Genomic DNA, 17,357 nt, shown 5'->3' with positions numbered 1-17,357 from the left:
TCACCCATTCAGTGGACAAGTTAAATGTTTGAGGTCTAATACCCATTTACACTGGGGTCTGGCTGGGTATGCTCGCATTGGGCAGCATACCAGGCGTGATGTACAGTAGGAGCATAGTTAATGCGATTTCTCCAAATCTGCTTTGCATATTGTAAAGAAACAGTTTAAAGCGTACCTCTAGTGATAAACAACTTTTCATAAATTAATTGTATGTGAATATAAGAAACTTTGTGATATATCTTATGAAGGAGATCTGTTTCCTTCATCATTTATTAAGCTATTCTTTTCTTACTTTTCTGATCTGACTGCTTGTTTACATAACATTTGCCTTCATATTCAATCTCACACATAGAGCTCTATGGAGAAGGTAGGGGTGGACTTGCCACCTGGCTGATTTATTTCTTCATTCTGTGTACTAGCAACCTCTTATCTACAAAACTAGCAGAGTAGCATGATTTAACAGCAGTATATATTTGAGGTTTTTTTCTTTCCCCTTGTCTACCCTAATATGTAGAAGGATGCCTCCTTCTCCGCCAACTGTTTCTGCTGTCAGGTTGAACTAGGTGCTTTTCTACACTGTGTGTGACCCTAAGGTTACTCTCATTTGGTCGGCAGTTCTGTCTTTCCTACAAGAGCACTTTAGTTTTTCCTGAATACTTGTTCTCAAGGTTTATTTCCAAGGTTTACTGAACAATATTGTAAATAGATATTATGACAAAATTTATTTTCGGTTTACTCTTCTTCACTGGCAAAGTTGAAATTATGGTGTAGAAATCTCCAGTCATTCCATCTCTTGAGCATTGGCTTCAACTTACTAACAAATATGTTCCACTTTATCAGTTGTTATACCTGAGTAGGAAATGTACCTATAAGTTTAATAAAACATGGTCAGGATGTCTGAGACCACTACTTGATTGGATATAGGTGAGGCCTATGGGGGTGCGGGATGGTATGAATGGTGTGTGACTGGATGTTATTATTATTATTATTTGTACATACTGCAGTGGCCACTTTACAGCTCTTCATATTATACCATTGCATCTCCCTGCTCTTTTATTTTTGGAACTGTGTACATTGCCTTACACTTTGGGGGCGGATTTCGGAAAAAATATGCGCCCTGTTCGATCTTGCTGCTGATTCAGCCGCGGGATCCGCAGCTCAACACACTCTCCTGATTAGGCCCATTCATCTGGGCGTAACCAAGAGCAGGATGCCACGACGGAATACTGATGCACTGCATTGGCATCCCGTCACAGCTAGCCCGCAGGAAAATGCCAGCAGCGGAAAATTAAGAGGAATTTCCTCCTGATTTTCCACTGTGTGAACATCCTCTAAGAGCTTCCAAGAGCAACGTATGATTTTTTTAGCACATTCAACACACAAGTGTGGCCTTGGCCTTAAATAGGGAAATGCCTGCACATAGATACCTTCATGGATTACATGTGAATAATCCCTAATAACTAATAATCCCACAGCCAGAACCTAGCAACGTATAGGACCTAGCAGTCAGGTACAGCACGCGCAAACAGCTGAGGAGAGATAGAGAGAGGCACAGATTGAATGACAGAGTCCTATAGCCATCCTCTCCCCAACCTGAAATGGCTGATAACAGGGAGCAATAGATGTCTTCCTGTCCGCCGATTAGCGTCTCTCCAGCCTGACATGACTGAGGAAAGAGAAAGCAAAATTAAAGGGAATGTGTCAGTTATAAAATGCCCTCCAAACCAATAAAAGTGACACGCAGGGGGCTTTAAACAGCAGCACAAACGTACCTTTGTGGCCGCAACACGCTCCAGCATTGTAGAGATAAGCATCTTTTTACAAATCAGCTTCAATTGCACCAGGGGGAGGAGGATGGAGGGCTCTTCACTCACCTCTTTGCCTACAGATAGCCGCAAGGGCTCAGTAAATCTTCTAAAATTGCTGCCTGAAGTCGCCCCTTCCCCATCTTTAGCAGGGAATGACATTTGCAGCCAACGCCTGCAGCGACACAGCAGCTGTCTGCATTCATTTATCGCTATTATAGCACAGGTAAGTGCCCAGCAGCGCGTGCCCTCGTATGTGAAGCTAGCTAATTGGGCCGCCCCCAATACACTTACGGGCTGATTTTCATATTGATTCAAAAAAATGGTTAGCTTTGCATGGCTTGACGGGATTGTGGCCACGTATTAAAGGTTCCCACACAGCACTATTTTTGGTTTTGGAGGTATTTTGGACCTGACAAACGTCCCTTAACCTGGTTTAGCTCCAATCGCTGTCCAATGTCAGTTGGCTGATAAGAGGGAGCAATAGACTGCTTTGCTGCGTGGGCTTATTGTGCAGCCAATTTACCTACCCTCAGCAGCTTCATACTGCTGATAAGAAAGAGCAGCGGACATTTGCCAGTCCAACAGCCGGCCTAAAAAAGCAGTGTTAAAAAAAGAGCCCCCAATGAGCTGAGCGTCTTGTATTTGGAAGCGGCTGTAAGAATTCAAAAAAAATCCCCAAAACTGAGCGGGAAGCAGCCGATTGACCTAAGTCAAGCCCACTGTACCGTTCATGACAGCACTGAGGGCTGCAGCGACATTTGCCGTGCATCTGACTGTCCCACCCGATAGAAACATGTCGTCTGTATCGGTATTTATACCCCACTGGGGTGGACTATTTTAGCGTTAGGGAGAGATCAGTTTTGTTTTTTTTTTCACTTTGCTTTTAACAAGAGAGTTGGAAGGTTCCTGACCAAAAAGCACCATCCGCGCGCCTGTGCCCAAATTCTCACTGCTATATGAATTCATGGAGAAATGGAGGAGAGATGACACCTGCCATCAGCTCATTTGCATACATGGCTCCCATTGGCTGGCTGCTCACACTCTATGCATTCAATGGTCAGTGCAGCAGCAGCACCTGCCAGTCATCTAGTGCTTCTTGCAGATGAGCACACTTCCTGTGGAAATTTAGCCGCCACAGGCAGGTCAGCTCTGCTCTCATCCATCCCAGTTCTTGTCTTTCATCCCAGTGTGATGAGGATTGGCCTATTTGCTGCAAACAGCAGCAGCCGTGCTGAGTCCCCTGACTTTTGCCTACCACCACTCCCCAGTATGTATGGCAACGCAAAGAAATCTAGAACCCCAAGCCTATAACAACTCAAAAAGTAGCAAGTTACATATCCACGTCTCAGATCAACAATTTCTGACAAAAAGTCTAAGCAAACAGGCTGAACAACATTTTTAGCAAAAAAATAACCTGCGTTAGGAGAAAGAAAGGATTGGCTTACTATGCAAGCTACCTGACTGCCGGAATAATAAAAATAACAGAAAAAGAATATTTCTTCAGTAAGATGTCTTGCACATTACACCTTTGCTTTACATGCTTAGGCAGGATTCACATAAAAAAAAAATTGATGCAACGGTAAAAAAATGCCAAGATTCTGCTGATCTTCATGACTCATCTCTATATGCTCATAGCTATCCCCCTTTATCACTAATGTCTGATAACCCTCAATGTGAGTCTCATAATAAAGGGAAAAAGTTGTTTGCTTTTTTTAAACTTGTGAACAATTGATTTTATTTTATTTTTATTTCTTTTTGTCCCCCTAAGTACTTGACCAATGTGACCACTTGATTATTTTCTCAATACCAATACACTAATACTTCTGTACCGTAGTGTGTTGTGTCTGGCAGGGTATAAGGGAGCATTCACACGATGTAACGTCCCGCGAGATTTGGCACATGTACACCGCGTGACCCTTTGCGTGCCGTACACGCTCCCATTGAGTTCAATGGGAGCAGACAGCGTATGCGCCACGCTAGTTTGCGGCCATGAATAAATGCACGGCCGCAAACTAGCGCGGCGCATACGCTGCCCGCTCCCATTGAACTCAATGGGAGCGTGTACGGCACGCAAAGGGTCACGCGGTGTACATGTGCCAAATCTCACGGGACGTTACACCGTGTGAATGCTCCCTAACTATGAGGCTGCATTCACATAGTCATTGTTTTCATCCTCCATGGTGTCTCCAGGAACCACAGAGGATGAAAAAAAGAAAAAAAAAGATGCAGTTGAAACATACTATTTTTTTCCAGATAAGTGGACCTTGCTGGTGTTTTTTTCACCAGGATCAAGGGTATGTGAATCCGCATTCAGTTCGATAGCACTGCATGCCATCCTGTGCCCACCCAAGCCATGACTATGTAGAACTTGTCAGAATTTGTCGCCAAGAGGTTAAAGAGCTCTGAAATGTTTGTTAATCAATTAACAATTTGGACCAATGAATTTGATTACAATAAAAAAAAAATTAAGAAAATTTTGCAATTCATTTGATCATCATTCATTGTAATACACAAAGTCTGAGTATATTTATATATTGTGGGGGAAGGTAGCTCGGCAGCAATGGTGCGGAAGCAACCAACTGCAGCAAACAGGTTTATTTAAAAAAAAAAAAAAAAAAATAGCAAAATAAATAAATCTTCACGTCAGACACAAAAATGAGCAAAATAAAATACAGCCTTAACTTCAGGCAAAAACAGTATTAAACAAAATCCTGCTCGTCTGAGTGCTAACTAACAGTAAATACTAACTATACGTGGGGCTTACTACCAGCCACATGAATCAAGCAAAAAAAAACACACAATATCGTCACAGCAGACTCACAGTGTCAGGACAGACCCAGCCACTTCCTCTCCTCCCTAGGACATACATCTGGGATGAGGCCTATTCAAGACCCACACTGGACCACACATAAGTTATAAACCTGGGGGAGATATACTGTGACTCCAGCACTCTGCCTGTCACTTTCTCACAATATATTTATTTATTTATTTATTATGCGTGTGTATATGCACAGAATCAATCTAGGATTTGAATTGCTCTTCAATATGCACTTCCTGTTGTGGAAAATTGCCAAAATGTCACATTCCTTAAGTGAGGAAGCGGTACCACCTAAAATGTGTACATTAGCCACAATCCTGATCATATAATTCTCAATATACTTGACAGTCTGCGCCCTGTTGGCAGTATCACTTCTTAATACACATGTTATTATGTGTATCCTCATTGTCTGATCTACAGGTATCTCTAGCTATTGTAGACACTAAGTACTATAGAAATTAACCTAATTCCAGAATTAATGCATTAGTGTAGTTTATCCACACAGATAAGGATCTGTAACAACTTGGGAACTGGTTGCAAATGAAATACAGTCATTTATACTTTTATCCTGTGTTCACTGCACTTAACCACATTAAAACAAAATGTTTCAGTCCTAAATGAAAAAATGCCGCTGGAAACAAGTCCTAGACCCATCTCCAAGTTCTTTAAGCACACCATGCCATAACTGCAGGTTTGAATGCTAAGTGCCACCTACACAACATCATCTTGGGGGGTTTAGTGGCCCACATCTAGTGGCAGGTTCCCTCAAACAGTATAGGGTAAAGTGCAGTCCTCATGTCTCCTGTGTGAACAGAGTGGTAGTCCACATTGGGACTGACAGTGTGCTGTGCTTGACTATTTCTAGCAGTCCCATAAGGACTAGGGAGCTTATGGTTCAGTTATTGCTGCTGGTCCCAGTGGTTGGTCCCCCAACAATCAGACTCTAATTCTCCATACTCCAAACCCATCAAGACTGGGGCCACATAGAGATTGATCCCAGTGGGTTCGCTGTCTGTTGAGTTAGCTAAGATCTACAGCAGCAATGTGGATAACACTGAAATTCATGGGGGTGCCAGTAGACAAACCTGCAGGTTTCCCTGTGGAAATTCTGCATTATGTTTTCACCATGTGGCCTTAACCTTAAAGGGGTTATTCAATTTCCAATACTGAGGGCCTGTTCTTAGGATAGGGCATCAATATTAGATACATGAGGTTCCACCAGCTAGGACCCTTGCAGATCTGCTGTTCGGAAACAGTGTGGCTCACAGTAATATTCACATGCTGGGAGCCACACTCCTCACTCTGCATATGTAGCAGTGGGCTTTGGCACCGTGGCGCTGCCCCATAAACTTTATAGGAAGAGTTCTGCAGTATCAAAACCTGCCGCGATGTCCTTAAACAGCAGTCTGCAGGGGTCTCAGCTTTGGGACCCTTGCAGATCTAATATTGATGGCCTAAGGATATTAGAAATCGGATGAACCCTTTAACTGCAATATATTAGATTTGCTACATTTGTGGCAGAACATAAAAGCCATTTCAACATTAAGGCCGAGGCCCCACGGAACGGAAACGCAGCAATTTGCCCCCGGTGGAATCGCCGCAGGAAAAATCGCAGCGTTTTACAGTACGGGCAAAGCGGATGGGATTCTAGCAAATCCTATGCCCACTTTGCGGTAAAAACCGCCATGCGGACACGCCGTGATATCCAAAATGTCACGGTTTTGGAAATCGCAGCATGTCAATTAACCTGCGGAAAGACCATAGGTATCATTGTAACAGTAAATTCGTGGAGGAAAACTTTCTGTTTAAAGTGCTGCAGGAAGAACTGCGATGTGTTGCTGCTGTGGTTTTCCCGCAGCGCAGCGTCCCATGGGGCCTTAGCCTAAGACTCAGTTTGCTCAGCTAGATATTGTTGATCATTTAGCTATGTGTGAACTAGGCCTAAAAACCCAAAAGCATCATCCTTCTGCAGTTGGCAGTAGGTGTGTACCCATTTGTGTTTATTTTTACTCATTGGTTTATTTGCTTAATCACATGTGACATTTCTGGCAAGCTTGTTACATTTATGTGGTCCTTGTGCATAAAGATAAAATGCATAAGAAACAATAGACTGCCGTGACTCCTGGGAAGAATAAACATCAATACAGCATGCATGGTTACTCAAAAGTATCTGTGTAGTCACTTACCAGAGCTTTACTGGAATATAATCTGTATAAGGGCTCGTTCAAATCTGCGCCCGGGGTCTCCGTTCTGCAGGTTTCCTTTTCCTGCCCAAAACTGGGCAGGAGACGGAAACCTGCCGGCATGTTTCAAGCTCATTCATTTGAATGGGTTTGAAAAGTGTCTGGCTGTGAGCGCTGGTGAGCGTTTTATGCTCTCCGCGGCGAAACCGTTTTTTTAAACCGGACACAGAGTCGGACATGCAGTACTCTGTGTCCGGTTTATAAAAAAAAAAAACGGTTTAGCTGCGGAGAGCTCAAAATGCTCACCGGCGCTCATGACCAGACTCGGCATTACAGGTTTCCGTCTTCTGTCTGCAGAAGATGGAAACCTGAGAACGGAGTCCAGACGCTGGTGTGAACCCAGCGTAACCTGAGGGGTAGAAAGACTGATCAGCGTAAGAATTCTCTATAGGTATACACAGATTTCATTAGAATAACCAAACAATAACATTTTATGAAAATATAAACTGAAAATGGAGACATCTACATTTCAGAATTGAGCGAGCATGCCCACATAACAATAACCATAATGACCACATAAGGAACAGGTGCCATTTTTTCATACAGTTTCTTATGCATTTTCTACTAGCTAAAAGCAGGAGTAGAATCTTAAGACACTTTCACATTTTGGGCCAGTGCACTGAAACATTTAGGAGTCCTCTTTATTACATTGTGGATCCTATGGATTCTGGCCATGCATTAGCATACAGCTCACAGACTCTTTGTGGGCTGACTGCAAAGGAATGCCAGTGAGTAGGTTTGAAGTCCTTGCCGGCAGGGGTCTTTCTCCCTCCGTACCAGTCTGTCGCTCATTTAGTTATTGTACTTGTATTACATTATATATGTAAACCCTTTTTATATGTACGGTGCCCTGCGTTTGAATGAGGTTTTTTCCATGGTGACATTCCCTTTAACTATTTAGCTGTGTTTAAGGGTAAGGCTATTTTGGTGCCAGTTCTGCCCCCCTATATTGTAAAGGCACCATATAGTGCATGAATGTAATATATAATACAGTAGGCACTCTGCAATTATGTTGTAGGTGAAGGGACTGACTGTGGGCCAAAAGAAAACCCCTTTGGCTAAGCTACAAGTTGTGGAAAAGCTAAGTTTTTTGTTGCCAATTTTGTTGATTTTTTTGAGACAAACACAAAAGTTTTTCTAAAATAGTAAATATGAAGGAAGTGCTGATACTTCTCCTTTCTGCTAAATCCAATTATGTCAGCATCTTTCTGCAAGGTGTGCCTCAGCCTTCCCCTGTCTAATTGCTTCGATGTCATGGCTGTTATTGAATGTGGCACCTATGGCGATAATATTCAGGGACTGGGATTCTGTATGCATGGGGGTGTCAGATGTATAACAGACAGATACTGAGCCTACACTAGGCTTTGCCCACCTACTTCTGCTGTACTTACACGTTTGGTTAGTATTTTCCGTACGGCACGATGTCTTAGGTGACTGACGCTTTCTTCTATCAAATTTTTTTTCTTCTGTAACATGCAGGCCTTTTTCTTCCATCTGAAAAGTAAAAAAACATGTCAGAAGATAACTTTTGTCATGTTTTTCACATTGGGGTAAATGCAGAAGTACTACCAACAGAGGGGGCTCCATCTGCATCTGTCAATTGTCTGATGCTCTCAACATGTGACAGATTAGAGCAGGGGTGGACAATTAATTTTCCCTTGGGGCCGCATAAGAAATTGAAACTATGCTAGAGGGCTGCACCACGGCAAATTTAGCTCCACCCACTTCTACATTGACTCCGCCCATTCCCAATCATCTTTCCATGTGCCCCCACAAAGTATAATCCTCCTACAGTCACCCGTACATTATATGTCCCCACATTATAATGTTCCCTTCCAACTGCCCCACAGTATTAAGTCCCTCTCCTGGTGCCCCAGTTTAAACTGGGGAAACTAGAGGGGACATGAAACTGGAACAGTTGGAGGGGGACATTAACAGTGGGGGTAGTTGGAGGGGGGCAATGAATTAATGACATCTGGAGCGGGACATGCACACACATACAGACAGACAGACTCTCCACCCTGCATCTCACATTCCCCTCTCAGTACCTTATGACACACACCACATGTCTCCATCTTCTTGCACTGTCCTGCCGACACTAAGACAAGCCTCCCTAGACAAGCTATGCGGGCTGGTCTGAATCAGTCAGAGGGTCGGATATGGCCTGGGGGCCGTGCTTTGCCCAGGTCTGGATTAGAGCAACAGATATTAAATAATGATATTATGCCCTTAGCGATGACACTAAGGCTGTGAAGAACGCCCCCCCCCCCCGCCCAGTACTAGTCTACAAACGAATACAGTGGGGGGGGGGTGCATTCCTCACAGCTTAGTAAGGAACATCCCCTCTGACAGTAAAGGCATACCTACCAACTTTTGAAGAACCGAAAGAGGGACAAAATGTGCGGAGCGCTAAACGTGCTGCAGCAAATTTATCCCCGCCCACTTTTGTGTTGACTCCGCCCATTCTCATTAATTTTTCATGTGCCCGCACACAGTATAATCCTCCTACAGTCACCCGTAAATTATATGTCCCCCCTCTATCTCTCCCCCAGTTTCATATACACCCTTCATCTGTCCCCAGTTTCATGTCCCCCCATCTCTGCCCCCAGGTTCAAGTCCCCTCCATCTCTGCCCCCAGATTCATGTTCCTCCATTTCTGTCCCCAGATTCATGTCCTCTCCATCTCTGCCCCCAGATTCATGTCCTCTCTATCTCTGCCCCCAGATTCATGTCCCCTCCATCTCTGCCCCCAGACTCATGTCCCCCCATCTCTGGCCCCAGATTCTTGTCTCCACATCTCTGCCCCCAGATTCATGTCTCCACATCTCTGCCCCCAGATTCATGTCTCCACATCTCTGCCCCCAGTGTCATGCCGTCCCCTCCTTCATCTGCCCCCAGTTTCACATTCCACCTCAGTGTACACATTACATTTACCTTCTCCTCGCTCCCCCGCCGCTCTCTCTCTCGCGCACAGTTGTAGACGCGATGTGACATCATCACATCGTGTCTACACAGCCATTAGGTGGTGTGCAGCGGCGAAGCAAGGAGATGAACTGTGACAGCTCCTTGCTTTAGCCGCTTATGTGTTCAACTCAGATCTGCGTCCTCTGGACGCAGATCTGAGTTGAAATCGGGACATACCTCCCTCCAACCGGGACCGCAGGACACGTCACCAGAATCGTGAATGTCCCGCAGAAATCGGGACGGTTGGGAGGTATGGTAAAGGGGTTTGGCCTAGCCTAGACTTGAAGAACACCTTTCTGACAGTGGGCAGAGGTGTTGTTATAACGGCACCGATATCTCCAGCCCCGGTGCACTGAACTCAGCTCACTGTCGGCTCTCTAGCGGAATATAAAACCGCATGTGCCTGAGGACATGAAAGGTCCTCTACAATACAATATTAATAATTGCATAATATAATTAAAAATAATTTTATTTTGGCGCTGAAATTAGTAACTTTATTCTAGTATCACCCAAAATTGCTCATTCAGGATATCTAAGCTAAATGTAAATTACCCCAGTATGTCCTATGTCACTTCTAGGCCTAGGTATAGGTCTTATGGCAGTTGCCTGTACGTAGCACACAAGCAGTCTGCAGTGTCTAACATGGTATAAAGTATATAATGTCTGACCTGATGTCTTTATTGGTGACTTTGAGGGAATTTAGAGTTTCTGACTAGACCTTACTATTGAGGGTGTTATAGCCTGTAGTATGGCCGGCAGTATGGACTGCAGTATAGCCTGTGTTATAGCCTTTAGTATGGCCGGCAGTGTGGCGTGTGACACAGCTACTTGGCTCCTGACGCAGGTGTGAGCTCTCCTCAGGGTAGGTGTCACCACACTCAGGTATCCCCGCCCCGGCCCTCACACAATCCGTGCACTTCCGGGATGCTGGCAGGAGGTGAGGCACTTCCGGTTGTGAGCTCCGTGGCCGGATGACGTGGCTGAGCGGCCGCTGAGGAGGCGGCGGGTGTCTGTACAGGGGCAGTATCTGCAGCGGCGGAAGAAGCAGGAGGAGGAGGAGGACGGCTTTACCGAAGGAACCTCCGAGACATTGACCGCTGTGTGTCCCTAGCCGCCAGGACAGGATGAGAGCGCTGAGGCTGCTTCTGCTCTGCTTGTCGGCGCTGTGCGCCCGGGCGGATGAACACGAACACACGGTGAGAGCTGCTCCGGTGTCCGGTCACACGATGGGGGAGGGTGGGGCCTGCTGCTGGTGTGGAGCCCGGCGCTGGCTAGGCCTGTGCTCGGCTATACCGCTGCGGCCTCCCGGCCTGGCCTGTGCGCAGTCACATAGTGCAGGCTGTGCTGCCATCAGCGCGCAGATACCACTGCATGCACTCTATTGTTACCTGGTATCAGCCATCTCAGGCTGGCTCTAGGGTTATATGCTTGGGTGACTGTCAGGAGTAGTGTGTGTCACCTATATGCAGTGCACAGGGCCTATAGTCTTCTATCCATCAGGGTCATGACATCAGTAGCTGTTCTAGGCTTCCAGGTTGGTTGTCTCTGGTCTGTCTTCTTGTAGGATCACTGGTTACTAACAACACATAAAAGCTACGGTGCTACGTGTGAGACAGTCCATCAGGTCGGGATGTATGACAGACTTGTGATGGGCTTGTACTGGACAGAATTGTCCTGTTGGTTGACTGTCATTTAGAGGGGCATTTCATTAATGTGTCATTTGGCTGTGTGCCTGCGGTAGACCCGTGTGACTACTTGGGTGACATCCTGTGCATGTATCTCATAAAGAAATAAGATTCTCTGTGTAAGATTTGTCTAGAATTAGAAAAACATGGCTGCTTTTTTTTTTGTTGCAAGAACAGCGCCACCCCTCTTCTTGTATTGCAGCACAGCACCGCTAAAGTAAATCGATTTGGCTGCACCGAACGCAATCCATTGAAAGATGTGGTGCTGTGTACCCCTAAACTATGCCGACTGGTGGGGTTGAACTGATAGGACCAACTCCTGTCCTTGCGATTTGCACCCCATTTGGAAATGTGCGTTACCACAACTGGGCAGTCTCTAGTGGTTCCCAGTAAAATGAATGGAGCAGTCCCTGCACATGTGACCGGTTGCTCCATTCAACCTGAGGTGCAAAATGCCCTAGTTGTCATAATTGGTGGGCATCCCGGTGGTCGGACCTCCACTGGTCAGCAGGTTGTTGTGAATTGGTGGTCTACTGGTTGTATATTGGCAGATACCGCTTTCACATCAGACTGGGTGATGCACAATTTAGCAGCATGTTTTGAGTCTATTGACATTTTATAATCAGCCAACACTGATCTGTCCCATCCTCTGGCGGTCCCCATCTTTAGTCTTGTTACTGTTCTTGCAGTGATTATGTACGTTTACTGTAGCATGTGGCTGATACATCTCTGTCATGGTCTGGGAAAACCTTTCCAGTTTGGCTAAAATGAACTTCCAAATATTACCAATGGCTGTACCCAACAACAGATATGGCTATTTCTGGTATCTTTGCTTGACACCTAAATGTTCTCCCTCCCCCCCCCCCCCATCTGCTATCTATAGTCTGTTTCCAGCATTCAGTACATATATTAAAAGTAACTATAGGACTCCATTCACATGTGAGAGACCAGAAGAGTGTCCTTTTTGCATATGCACCCGCTATGTATCAGTGTAGTTTTTTTCACCTGTACAGACTCTGCACTACTATACAGAGGGCCACTGCTAAGAACTACAGGAATCTTCCTGACATATACTCTGTTGTAAGGCTCAGACACGGTGTGGACACAGTTTTCTTTTTATTGTAGATTCTGGTGTATGGATCCAGATTTGACTCCTGGAGTGTTCTGAATGTTCTTCATCAATCTGTGTGTTTCAACTATTTTATTCCATAAACTTCAAACTGCAGTTTTTTGGAGGGACTGGTTGACCATCTATTGTGTATGGGGGTTCCAGGCTCGCCCCTGATGGAGGATGTCAGGAAATACAGGGATTGGATAGGTCGATTTGAACTTGCCCGGTCCTCTTGATCCCCGAGAGATGAGCTGCCCTCAGAGGCGTCTGGCAGGGGTTTCATTCCCTTGTCAGGATGCTAATCTGAATGTGTTTATTAGAGTATCAGCGTTAGCAGAAAGAGTGCTCAGCCAATATTTTTGTGTTTTTGTCCAACATATTTGGAATAGCACTTTTAGATTTTTTTTTTTGTATTTCATTCAAAGTTTACAGACAACTTTGATCTTTTGGGTTGTTTTCTCTTGATGTCTTTACGTTTTCTTACTGCAGGAACATTAAGCACAACGCTCAGATTGTCTCTGTTTCTGGATTGGTCTAAGGCTAAACTGATCAACAGAAGTGTTAACTATTGTCTTTCAGCCTAACTTATTAGGTGTGACTTTTACAATTTTATATAGAATCCATAAATAGTGCATTACCTGATGAATAATTTATAGGTCACCATGAAGCAATGTCTTACAAGTCATAGACTGTGTTTTATGATCTGTTCTGTGATTACACACTCTTTAATCCATGGTTGTGTTCCCTGCCTCCTTGTACACACCTGAGCTGCGGGGACGGACACTTCCTGGTCTAAGAAACTGCCACATGCACAAGTCTCAGTCATTGGTATTGTGCTGGCAAGATTGTCTTCAGACCTCTAGGAACCCTGCCCTCGCTATTTAGCAAATCTCTTATTTTAATACATTTATCTAGAAAATCTTTTCCTGTTTCTAAGTGTTAGATGGGTTTTCTCTATAGGATTCACACTGGTTGCTCTCTACTCACTTTTTTTTTTTTTTTCACGTAAGAAACTCTTGAATCCCATGAAAGTAGATGGATGTGTTATGGCAGACTTATTGGAGGCCTTGAAACTAAAGACAAAAGCTTTGATGCAGGTCTATGCTCAGTGATCCCAAGAGTAGGTGGCTGCAAGTGCCCAAAATGAATGCCTTTGGGGACACTGCTCCATTTACTTCTATAGGTCTGCTGGAGATCGCTATTGCTGAAGTCCCATAGAAGTAAATGGAGCAATATTCACACTATACACATGGTAATATCTGTGGACATCTGTGTTTGTTTAGAGGGGGTCTCAATAGTTGGACCTTCAGTGATCAGACACTTATTTCCTATTCTGTGTAAAGGGGATGAATGTTTAAGTCCCAAATAGTGACAATCCACTTTAAAGGAGTTAAATAGAGACAAAGCATGGCTTGCTTGCTTGCTTCGTTACTACTACAAGTATAGGTCACTGGAGCTCAGATGATTACATTTTGCAAAGTGGGGGGGAGGGCAGAAGTCTGTCCGTACGTCCTGTCTCCCCAACTTTGTGACATTACAGACTCCACTTTACTCCTGCTGCAGGGTCAGAGAGTAGTGTGGAGTCAGTCATAAGTCTGAGAGCAGGGGAGGCAGAAGAATGATACTGCCGGCCCCCCGCTGGGCTCCTTCAGATGTAATCATCAGTCCCCCAGGGGATCTGCATATATACTGGTAAGAAAGCTTTTTCAGTGCAAGGAATGCATTCAGCTCTATGTTTTCCTGCATAACCTATTTAACTGGATAAACAGGTATATCAATGGTAAAAACTAAGAAACCACCACATGCAGGACTTCTTATGTCCAGGGGCCTGCTGTGAAGACAAACTTTGAAACTTCTTTGTTGATAAAGTACCCTGTATACAAGTAGACTGGTCAGAATAAAGACGGATAAGAGACACTTAGCATAACCTGCTAGCCATTTCTAACTGACTGTATACAAAATATACTGTACTGTGGGAAGAACAGGTTTGTCCAAAATACTGTACTGTGGGTGCTACTAAATAAGAATAGGTCTGTGGGGGCAACACGGTGGCTGAGTGGTTAGCACTGTAGCCTTGCTGCGCTGGAGTCCTGGACTTGAATCCTGCCAAGGACAACATGTGCAAGGAGTTTATATGTTCTCCCCGTGTTTGCATGGTTTTCCCTGTAGGGAAAAATGTACATTGTGAGCTCTATATGGGACTCACAATTTACAAAAAAAAAAAAAAAAAAAGATCTGTACGTTTGGTATCTGGCAGAGCATTGCATGCTGGGAGAAGGAGCCATTTGGCTTGCTGTTAGATGTGCTTCATTTGAGGGTAATATGAAAAAAGGAATGCCAAACTTCTTAGTGTATTTCAGTCTTTGATCCGTTTCTGATAACTTGTTTTTTTTTTTCGCACCTAAGAATGCATCTGTTAATGAATTCAGAATGGAAAATGTACGGTATTTCTGCGAGCCAGAGAAATAAAATGCATGGTGTTTTTTTTTTTTTGTTTTGTTTTTCCTCTCCATTGTTCCATGGAAAAGAAAACAGATAAGTGAATGTCTGCATTGACTATTATAGGTCCTTGTACTTTATTTTATGGACAGCATGTCAAGCAAAAAAATGGATTGCGAAAGATTGTATATAAAGTATATAAAAGATAGCAGGAGTATTTTAGAAGGGACAACCTACCAGAAACCACAACACCTCTTCAGTTCTGTAGCAGAACGGATATTGCCAGCACCTGACAGACCTCACAGACTTATTTTGGGGTTCTCTTGGTGTTACTAACTTTTATGAGAACAATAACACAACGCACAGTTCAGTTCTACATGTACATATGAAATCTGAGGAAACTGGAGATGAATCCTCAGATGGCAGTGATAACAAAACCTGCGGATACTGTTACACAGAAGAGTTTTGGTTCAAGTTAAAAAAAAACTAAAAAAAAACTGAGGGAATTAATCTGTTCTATGCCAGACAACTGCTGTAGATTGACATAATTGTGGCGCATCTTTGCACATGACCCCCTTTTTTTTTCCCCTTCCAAAGCATCATTCACTGCTCCATTCTCTCTTTCCCCATGTGCAGAAACCAATGAAGGGTGGGGACGTCTCAGCTTTCTGGTGAATGGGACCTCCTGTCCTGTGCCCAAATTAAGTTCCCAGTGTGGGGATTAAGGCTAGGTTCACATCTGTATTGGAGTCTCCGTAGACAGATAGAAAAGCCCTGCAAGGAAGACTTTTCTCTCCATCAGCTCCAGTATAGAACCTGCGGAAACCCAGCAGACCCCATTATAGTCTATTTAAGCAGCAGGACTGGTTTATATGTGTCAGAATGGAAATCTATTCCAGCTAGGGACTAGCATATATTTCTAATAAAAATCATGCCAGAAAACTGGCATCAGTTACAATAAATATATTGGCCCAAAACGTCCCTGGCCTTCCCCGCACAGGGAAGCAAGAGAGGCAAAGAATGGGACTTAGGGCATAGGTTGGCCAAATGTGTGCCATAGTGTCATCCTTCTGACTGGCGTAGAGTGACTGATAAATTGCCCCTAATGTGTCTTCAGCCTAAACACAAGTATTAAAAAGTTTTTCATGACTTATAATGATTAACTTTGATTATAGCACAAATTGTTGTATTCAAATGTGTTTAATGAATAAAAATGCTTGTGTTTTAGCAGCGCAAGGGTAAGGACATATGTTCAGGATTTGTTGATGTGTTTTTTGAAGGCAACATGGATCTTGGAATGAGAACTATACATGACAGGTGGTTCTCTTTGACTTCCCAAACTGCAGTAACAAATCTGAACGCGTGTCCTTCCCCCAAGGCAAGCATTTTTGACCTGACTGCTTAATTTCTGTCGGCGCCACAAGCTTTCATTCAGAGGAATAAAGTTAGCTGCTCTTTTCTGATATATTTAGTTCTCCTCTTCCTGTATATCATAAAGCGTAATCTCCCCTTATTCTTCCCCCTCCTGGAATAGACCTAAGTCACTGCTTTTGTGGGTGGTGAACTGGCATGGCCTGAATGTTGCAAGCCCCTAGTGGTGGGAAGCTCGTCAATGCTTGCTGTTAGCTTATGGGATCACATTTATTGATGCTCTCTATAGGTGGAACGTATTTGCTTGCCCTGGAATTTAATCAGGACGTATTATTAATGTAGTCTGAGAGTAAACACCATGCCGCTCACAGTTGTGCTCAGTATTACAGCAGTCCAAAGATGAGAGAGAAATAATTGTACAAGGAGGGCGTCTGCGATTAAATATTGACAGTGGAAATGAGGACCACAGGAGCAAGGAAATCACTGAGCTGTGATACCTATACTTATTCCAGAAACAGAGTTATTATACGTGTGTCTTTTTCTATATTGCCCTAGACATATGAAGCATAACTCAAAATAAAAGAAAATAATTTCCACATTGGACATGGCACCTGCTGGCACAGCACTACACGCTTCAAGCATTTTACACCCAATTTGATTTTGGGATTAGTTAGCTTATACGGAATATGTAGGTTTTACTCTGCAAATAAAGCTTTCATGGTTCTTGGCTGTGGAGCAGTTATGGCCTAGAAAGCTCTGCGATGAGTTACCTCCTGGTAGTTCACACAGTCAGTCTCTTCTGTCTGTAGCACCAGTGACCTTAAGTTGGATCTTTCACCTTATTGGAGTAGCTGTGCTTGTGAGCCGAATTTCAGATGTAACTCAGAGCGCCCTTACAAACTGTTCCACCTTTTCAGT

The 17,357-nt window shown here is 44.1% G+C and overlaps 1 protein-coding gene across 1 annotated transcript in view; it reads left to right on the top strand.

Annotated features, from left to right (window-relative positions):
- The first annotated feature begins 10,761 nt into the window (after positions 1 to 10,761).
- TM9SF3 (transmembrane 9 superfamily member 3) overlaps positions 10,762 to 17,357 on the top strand; it is a 34,863-nt gene continuing 28,267 nt past the window's right edge. The window contains exon 1 of the mRNA XM_075258197.1: positions 10,762 to 11,029. Coding sequence (XP_075114298.1) covers positions 10,958 to 11,029 — 72 coding nt within the window. The 5' untranslated portion in view covers positions 10,762 to 10,957. The remainder of the gene's footprint in view (positions 11,030 to 17,357) is intronic.

This window comes from Leptodactylus fuscus, chromosome 10 (genome assembly GCF_031893055.1).
Source record: "Leptodactylus fuscus isolate aLepFus1 chromosome 10, aLepFus1.hap2, whole genome shotgun sequence".
In the NCBI taxonomy this organism is placed as follows: Eukaryota; Metazoa; Chordata; class Amphibia; order Anura; family Leptodactylidae; genus Leptodactylus; species Leptodactylus fuscus.
Note: the sequence above shows the minus strand (reverse complement) of the source record. Positions and strands in the feature narration are given on the sequence as shown.